Source organism: Notothenia coriiceps, unplaced genomic scaffold, assembly GCF_000735185.1.
Source record: "Notothenia coriiceps isolate Sejong01 unplaced genomic scaffold, NC01 NC01_scaffold00013590, whole genome shotgun sequence".
NCBI classification, from domain to species: domain Eukaryota; kingdom Metazoa; phylum Chordata; class Actinopteri; order Perciformes; family Nototheniidae; genus Notothenia; species Notothenia coriiceps.
In genome coordinates this window covers 783,314-792,628 of record NW_011346291.1, presented here as the reverse complement: position 1 = coordinate 792,628, position 9,315 = coordinate 783,314, and the positions used below count along the sequence as shown (strand labels likewise).

Sequence of the window (9,315 nt, the reverse complement as noted above, 5' to 3'; positions counted from 1 at the left end):
ATAATTCCCGCAGGATTTATCTGCAGAAACGGTCGGGATCCGACGGGGATTTAACACTGTTACAAAGTTGTTTGTTGACATCAACGCCTTCCGTGGATTCCAACACAACCCCTGCAAATTCAGAGTGCTACACAACGGCAAGATTAATCTCTTCACAACGAAAAGTTCTACAAAAGCATCCAACAATAGCCTCTGGTTTGTGTTGTGTGGGATTCTCACGGCCACAATGAGCTTGAGATTGCATCGAAAGATATCAGGCATTGTAAGTTGAGTTACAGTTGCAAATATTTACATTGTCTTTATACGGGTGTGTATATGGAGGTTTCTTTTATTCCTCTCTCTCTCCTTCTTAAGAGAAAGCCCATTGAAATATGACTCTGTTTGGGAGTAGACCTATACAGTATAATAAGGATGGCATTGTGTTCACATGCATTTTGTATGTTTCATCAGACCAGCAGGTATTGTTTTAATATGTTTAGATGTGTTATGTCCTGAAAGGATATATTACTTGACAAGGTTTCAAGGTGTGGTTGTTGTGCACCGATTTTTTGTTTTGTTTTGTGTTTATGGAGATCAATTTAGGTAGGGTTGAACATCACGCAAGATGGAGGTTACAAGTTTATCTACTTCAAGACCCAGACTTTGTTACATTTGTGGAAAGTTGCATTGACAATTATTTTTCAACTAAATACAGATGAAAGCAGAAAGAAAGCAGAGACTGAAATGTACTGTCACAATGATCCTGAAAAATTACATGATCTATCCGTCATGAGAGCTAGTTACGATAAGTTAACAAGTGACAGAGTGGCTAAAAGCCTAATGTGGACTAAACAAACGTACTACGATCAAGGGGACTGGAGAGTAAAGAAAATGCAAGCAGAAAGAATAATCAATGGTATAACATCAGTCAGTATCTGGCATCTTAACTGTAGACCCAAAAGAGATAAATAACAATTTCCTTGATAGGCTACAGTTGCATACTGTACTCTGTCAGATGATGAAAAAGCAAAACTAGATAGTCCATTGACAATAGCTGACCTTTGTGAAGCTATAGGGAATATCAACAGCGGTAAAGCACCCGGACCAGACGGATTTCCAATAGAGTTTTATAAAACATTTAAAAAACAACTTGTAAAGCCGCTTCTCGATATGAATGAAGAATCTTTTGTGAAAGGAACGCTCCCAGATTCATTGAGATTAGCTATGATAACTTTAATATTAAAGTCCTTATCTTACATGAAAAACTTTTTTTGGCAGTTGATTTCTGGGGGGTGTATGCAACAGATAGTCAATGTATGTTTCTTTATTTCATACTGAATAATATGTAAAAAAAGGAAAAATATTAGGTCCAATAAAAAAACTTTGNCATTAGATGGGAAGCATTTAAAGCTTACATAAGAGGAGAAATGATCAGTTTTACAAATTCTAAAATTCTAATGTTTGTAATTCTTGATTATGCTGCTTAGTTTTAGAATTTGTAAAACTGATCATTTCTCCTCTTATGTAAGCTTTAAATGCTTCCCATCTAATGCTGTCTGAAGTTTCATCTGTATTTAGTTCAAAAATAATTGTCAATGCAACTTTCCACAAATGTAACAAAGTCTGGGTCTTGAAGTAGATAAACTTGTAACCTCCATCTTGCGTGACGTTCAAACCTGCCTAAGTTGATCTCCATAAACACTGTTGCGTGGTCACTTATTACAATACTACTGTAACCACAACTTTTGACCTTCCACAGAAATAAAAAAATAATCAATGCGTGAATGAGTTTTATATGAGCTTGAATAGCAATAAAATGCCCTCTTATCCGGGTTCAAGTTCCTCCAAACTTCACTTAACCTTATCCTTTATATATCTAAGCAGTGTTTTCCTTGTTTGCACATGAGTCATATCAACCTGTGTAGATCAAGGAGTGGATCAAGAGCACAATTAAAGTCTCCTCCTATAAAAGTCCCTCCAAAGCGGACAGAGTTAGAAACAATCTTTCAAAGAATGAGGGGTTATCCTCATTCGGGCCATAGATACTTATACAATTATTTTTTTGTGACAAAATATTGCCTTGGACAATAATATACCTTCCATGTGGGTCTTGGATAGTTTTTATAAGTTGAAATGGTATCGATGTGTGTACCACACCTCGTGCATAAGTACTATGGGAAGAATAAAATACTTTGCCTGGCCACCTTTTGCTCAAATAGTGAACATCTGCAGCGAGTAAATGTTGCAGATGTAGAAAGACTATTTTAGATTTAAGATATTTTACCTTGTTTAAAACTTGCTTCAATTTAGCCAATGTTCTCATTCCCCGGACGTTCCAGCTTGTAACTTTAATATCCAAACTACTGCTCTGACTTGTTCTCTCCATAGACATTCATCTCAGCATTATAAAGCAACGAAACTGTAAATATTTTTACAAAATGATTTAATATGGTGCAAGTGACCCCCCTCCTCCCCCCAAACGAAACACGCACACACGCACACACAAACACACAAACACACCCCAGAACAGGCACACCCTCAACCCTAGCATTCCCCCAACTGAAATGCATACCCCACCCCTTGTGTAGAAACATTGAGGGACGTTGATCCACAATATACGAGGAGCAACCAGTCAGTGTAACTCGACCCAAGCTCACAAAACAAAAAATCGGTGCCCAACAACCACACATTTAAACCTTGTCAAGTAATATATCCCTTCAGGACATAACACAATACCATCTAAACATATTAAAACAATATCTGCTGGTCTAATGAAACATACAAAATACATATGAACACAATGCCATCCTTATTATACTTTCGAACAGAATTATATTTCTTTCTTTTAAGAAGGAGAGAGAGAGAGAGGAATAAAAGAAACCTCCATATACACACGTGTATAAAGACAATGTAAATATTTGCAACTGTAACTCAACTCACAATGCATGATATCTTCCGATGCAATCCCAAGCTCATTGTAGCCGTGTGATTCCCACACAACACACACCAGAGGCTATTGTTTGATGCTTTTGTAGAACTTTCCGGCTTCTTGTGGCGTTGTGAAGAGATTAATCTTGCCCTTGTGTAGCACTCTGAGCTTGCAGGGGTTGTGTTGGAATCCACGGAAGGCGTTGATGTCAACAAACAACTTTGTAATGGTGTTAAATCCCCGTCGGATCCGGACCGTTTCTGCAGATAAATCCTGCGCGAATGATATCTGGCCCCATCATGTGTGATGTCTCGACGTCTTGATTCACGGTAGATAAACTCCTTCTCCTGAAACTTTAAGAAGCAGACGATGACCACTCTGTGTTGGTTGGGTTTCCCTGACGCTAGCGTGCGATGAACCCGCTCCAGCCATCGTGTCAGCATGTTGTTAACGAAGTTGAGGAGTGTTTGTTGGCCCTTGGCTCCTCCTCGTATACCAAACAGCCGTAGATTCTTTTTCTCCAGGTCGTCTGTCTTTGACTCAAAATGTGGCGAATGTGAAGTATTTCGGTTTTAGCCTACGTGGGCTTATGACTTCTGGTCATTTGAGCTTTACAGTAATGGCCACATATCTGAGCTCTGTCAGTCATACATATAGCTCAGTGGTAGAGCATTAGACTGCAGATCAAAAGGTCCCCAGTTCAAATATGGGTGCCTCTGTGGAGGCTATTTTCATGTAACATTAGAAAGACTGATTCTTATTATTACTTTATAAGCTTATTGTGCTCATTTATGTGGCTGTGACTTTGGAATAAATAGATTCAATCACCCCCCAAGTTTAGATGGGGAGGATAGGAACGAAGGGAAAAGTCACATGAGAAAGTGTTTAGCTTGCAATATTGAAAGTAGCAAGGTCAGGTGCAGAGACCGAGAGAATACAAAGAGGTAGTCAGAACAGCACATCGCACCGGCCTTGAGTTGTATGGGAGCCGCACTCCCACGCAAAGCTANCATTGGTAAAAAATGTATACATTATATATATATATATATTTCTATTAATCATTTTCGGCCTTTCGGCATTCGGTTTTCGGCCAACTGTTTCCTATTTTCGGTATCGGTTTCGGCCAAGAATTTCCCATTCGGTGCACCCCTAATAAATATATACAATTTCAGAATCAAACAGAGCACTCTCATAATAACACAACACAATCAGAGACTGGATATATCCCCCCCCCTCTGGTCGCTACAATGAGGAAATTGAAATTACGGGCCAAAAGTTTTATTTACAAGTATTAAAAGTAAGCAGAGGACACCAAACCAACTGAGACCCGTCTGTCCGCCGCATCTACGCACTGTACAACACACACACACACACACACACACACACACACACACACACACCTACACACTGTACCACACACACCTACAGCCCCAAAGCATATAATCAGGCTACAGCCGTTGTGTGTTTTATTATGTGAAGCACTAAAGGGTTTTAGAAAAATATCGACTCTTTGTTTGTAGATATCTACTAAACTACAGCAAATAAAGAGAGTAGGCCTGTTATACTGAGTGATCTATATTATACACACTGCTCTGCTTTCTGCACGGACCTCACAGCTGTTCTCACTGTAAACATCGCGTCGCCACGACTCTTTGAAACATCTCTGTTCCCGGAAATGCATCTACGAAGGAGCCGTGGAGGACCCATCAGTGTATCCTCGGTTAGAGCTCCTCCAGAGAGCCTCCTCGACGCTCGATCCTCGAAGTGCATTAAGAGAAATGAGATGTCCTTCAACATGGCGCGCTGAAATTCATTTCCGGGTCACTACCGGAGGACCGAGGAGTCGAGGAGGGGGATTTGATGAAATGAGAAAGGGCCCCTGACTGGTTGCTCCTCGCATATTGTGGATCAACGTCCCTCAATGTTTCTACACAAGGGGTGGGGTATGCATTTCAGTTGGGGAAATGCTAGGGTTGAGGGTGTGCCTGTTCTGGGGTGTGTTCGCGTGTGTATGTGTTTTGTTTTGGGGGAGGAGGGGGGTCACTTGCACCATATTAATTATTTTGTAAAAGTATTTACAGTTTCGTTGCTTTATAATGCTGAGATGAATGTCTATGGAGAGAACAAGTCAGGGCAGTAGTTTGGATATTAAAGTCACAAACTGAATGTCCGGGGAATGAGAAAATAAAATTGGCTAAATTGAAGCAAGTTTTAAACAGGGTAAAACATCTTAAATCTAAAATAGTCTTTCTACAGGAGACACATTTACTCGCTGCAGATGTTCACTATTTGAGCAAAAGGTGGCCAGGCCAAGTATGTTAGTACTTATGCACGAGGTGTGGCTATCCTTGTGCACAAATCGATACCATTTCAACTTATAAAAACTATCCAAGACCCACATGGAAGGTATATTATTGTCCAATGCAATTCATTTTATAAGTGTCTATGGCCCGAATGAGGATAACGTCTTTTTGAAAGATTGTTTCTAACTCTGTCTGCTTTGGAGGGACTTTATATTATAGGAGGAGACTTTAATTGTGCTCTTGATCCACTCCTTGATAGATCTACACAGGTTGATATGACTCATGTGCAAACAAGGAAAACACTGCTTAGATATATGAAGGATATAAGGTTAAGTGAAGTTTGGAGGAACTTGAACCCGGATAAGAGGGAATTTTCTTGCTATTCAAGCTCATATAAAACTCATTCACGCATTGATTATTTTTTTTACTTTGTGGAACTTCTTTCCAAGGTCAAAAGTTGTGGTTACAGTAGTATTGTAATAAGTGACCACGCAACAGTGTTTATCGAGATCAATTTAGGCAAGTTTGAACGTCACGCAAGATGGAGGTTTTAGAGTTCTTAGACCCTCGCAAGAAAACTGTTTTCTAAAATATGTATAGTTTGCCGAAATGTTCAAAAACTTTACAATTTTTAGATACATTGGCAGCCAGCCACGAAATGAGACAATATAATGGACTATCGAGTGTGTTCCAGCGATAACAGTACTGATAGATAAAAACGAACAGTACGTAGACTGTCTCTTTGACATCGGGACAGTTCCTTTAACGGACTCGAGGGACCTAAAGACAAATTGATAAATATTTCGAGATGTTAATAATACATAGAGAAAACCCGTGTCCTTCAACGGTCTATGACTAAATTATGTAACCTAATAAGAAAGCGACGTAAAAGAAATGGGGTCCGGTCATTCACATGGACCGAAAGGGGAGACTAGCATCTATAAACAAATTCAGGTGTAATCCGAAAAATCGGTGGCGTGAACATTGAATAGCATTGTCGGTAGTACTCTAGCTAGTCATTAAAGTACTATTAAACACTGTCATGAAAGTCAGGAGACGAAGAATTAAACAAAAGATTATAAACATTAGAACTAATACGACGAATCAAATCTTCACATTTTGATATTAAAGAGGGAGATATATTCGGAAATTTACGAGGGTAGATTACGACCGACTCAAAGTAGCATTAAATAAGTTTTATTCACAAGTTAACGTTTGAAAGGTGTTTACATTGTTTCAGACCAGAACTTCATANCTAACTCTGTCTGCTTTGGAGGGACTTTATATTATAGGAGGAGACTTTAAGAGTCATATCAACCTGTGTAGATCTATCAAGGAGTGGATCAAGAGCACAATTAAAGTCTCCTCCTATAATATAAAGTCCCTCCAAAGCAGACAGAGTTAGAAACAATCTTTCAAAGAATGAGGGGGTTATCCTCATTCGGGCCATAGTCACTTATACAATAAAAATGTTGTGACAAAATATTGCCTTGGACAATAATATACCTTCCATGTGGGTCTTGGATAGTTTTTATAAGTTGAAATGGTATCGATTTGTGTACAAGGGTAACCACACCTCGTGCATAAGTACTATGGGAAGAATAAATTACTTGGCCTGGCCACCTTTTGCTGTTAGATTTTAGATTTAAGATATTTTACCCTGTTTAAAACTTGCTTCAATTTAGCCAATTTTCTGATTCCCCGGATGTTCCAGCTTGTAACTTTAATATCCAAACTACTGCTCTGACTTGCTCTCTCCATAGACATTCATCTCAGCATTATAAAGAAACCAAACTGTAAATATTTTTACAAAATGATTAATATGGTGCAAGTGACCTCCCCCCAAACGAGACACATACACACGCACACACAAACACACCCCAGAACAGGCACACCCTCAACCCTAGCATTTCCCCAACTGAAATGCTAACCCCACCCCTTGTGTAGAAACATTGAGGGACGTTGATCCACAATATGCGAGGAGCAACCAGTAACTCGACCCAAGCTCACAAAATAAAACAAAAAATCGGTGCCCAACAACCACACATTAAACCTTGTCAAGTAATATATCCCTTCAGGACATAACACAATACCATCTAAACATATTAAAACAATATCTGCTGGTCTAATAAAACATACAAAAAGATATGAACACAATGCCATCCTTAATATATCGGTCTACTCTCGAACAGAATTATATTTCAATGGGCTTTCTCTTAAGAAGGAGAGAGAGGAATAAAAGAAACCTCCATACACGCGTATAAAGACAATGTAAATGTTTGCAACTGTAACTCAACTCACAATGCCTGATATCTTCCGATGCAATCTCAAGCTCATTGTGGCCGTGTGATTCCCACACAACACACACCAGAGGCTATTGTTTGATGCTTTTGTAGAACTTTTCGGCTTCTTGTGGCGTTGTGAAGAGATGAATCTTGCCGTTGTGTAGCACTCTGAGTTTATCTAAATGATCTCTAATGTAATTGTATAAGTATCAATTGATCCTCTACTGTTGAGTTAACTGCAAACTATCAGAATGGTTGTCTACATTTTTGCTTTTGATCAAAATACCATTTGCCAAATGTTGGGTTATTACATTTGATTAATTTTCCTGACTGACATGTTGATTTGTAGGTAACACATGCACGCAGATCAGTTTGGTTTGACCACTGTTGAAACCATTAGGTTTAAGGCCTTCCATGGGGTATATTTGAGGAGATTTGTTATGAATAAAAAAAAGATTCTGACGCAAGGTGTTCGCTCTCAAGACATCTACGCTTCATGGTGTCGTCTAACCTTAAATATATTTTTGACTGGTTAATACGACTATTGTATGCCAATACTGTGTGTTGTGGAAGTCATTAGTACTGCTTTTATCATAAAATATCTATACAAGTATTTAAGTTATTTTTATGTGGCCTTTAAATGTCTTATATTAAACTTGCTGAACCGCAGTGTGAAGCAGATTATTTTTATCATCAACAGCTGATACTAGGCTGTGATGTGATCAGTTCTCAAGCATACACAGAGAGGGAACAAGGAGTTGAACAAAGCAAACACGCCCTGAAGAGAAACCTGACTAGGACGTACAGGTGGTGATGGTGTGTCAGTGAAGCATGTGAGCGATGCATGACACACTGAATCTTTCACGATGGTATGTTAGGGATGGTATGGTGATCTGGGGGGCATGATGTCCATGTTGGGCTTCCTGTGGTGTTATGGTGTCCTCCTGTGTGATCTGCTCCTACCTGGTAGGTGTTATTGAGGAAGTGAACAGGCACGCTGAAGGGGTAAGGAGTGATGGTTGGGGTTCTCAGGGGATGACAGGATTCTCCATTCGGGACGGCCTGCCTGCCTCTCTCCTTCCTGCTGCGTCCATCTCCATGGAGCGTTGGCAGTACACGGCATTCTTCCCCGCCTCCGTCCTGGGGAGACTGTGGTTATATACTGTGGACTGCCCTTTTACAACAGTCCATTACAAATGTTTGTGCTATTATCCCCATTTTGTTTTCATAAATGAAAATTGAACAATTGAAGCCGGTAATTTTTTTTCTAAGTGTATAAGGAAGAAGATGTTTTAACTTTAAGATGAAGAGATTTTATTAATACAATTAATCATGGAGCCCAAGCTTCTTTAATTTGTATGGTTGTGTATAAAAAATAACATAGAAAAGATGTTTTGCAAAATCTATTGGATTTTAGCACTTTCATGGAAAAATGTTAATAGACCAAGTTATTGTAAAAATGTTATATTTTTTATAATATTTTATTTTTTACTTTTTTTCTACTTTTCATGTGTTCTTATTTGATTTGATTGTTTTAGTTTTGAATATTGTTTAGTTATTTTTATAATTTTACTATATATGCTGTTATTAATTAGGTGTGTGTTTGTATTTGATTATGGTGGGTGCCCCTTTGTTTGAGTCACTTTAAGGTCTGACATAAATGATCATAATATAAATAACTATATTTTCACTTGAATCAAGTTGTGGTTTGGCACTGCAAGAGCTTCACAGAGTGAGTTGCTGATTATAAAAGGGGCCTGAAAAAGTATTTAACCAACAAAGAAAAAAGAACAAAGGCACTCATTGGATAATCGATTTC

The 9,315-nt window shown here is 38.7% G+C and overlaps 1 protein-coding gene across 1 annotated transcript in view; it reads right to left on the bottom strand.

Moving 5' to 3' along the window:
- LOC104948000 (pleckstrin homology domain-containing family H member 2-like) overlaps nucleotides 1-9,315 on the bottom strand; it is a 36,203-nt gene that overhangs the window by 19,847 nt on the left and 7,041 nt on the right. The window contains exon 9 of the mRNA XM_010774140.1: nucleotides 8,460-8,636. Coding sequence (XP_010772442.1) covers nucleotides 8,460-8,636 — 177 coding nt within the window. The remainder of the gene's footprint in view (nucleotides 1-8,459; nucleotides 8,637-9,315) is intronic.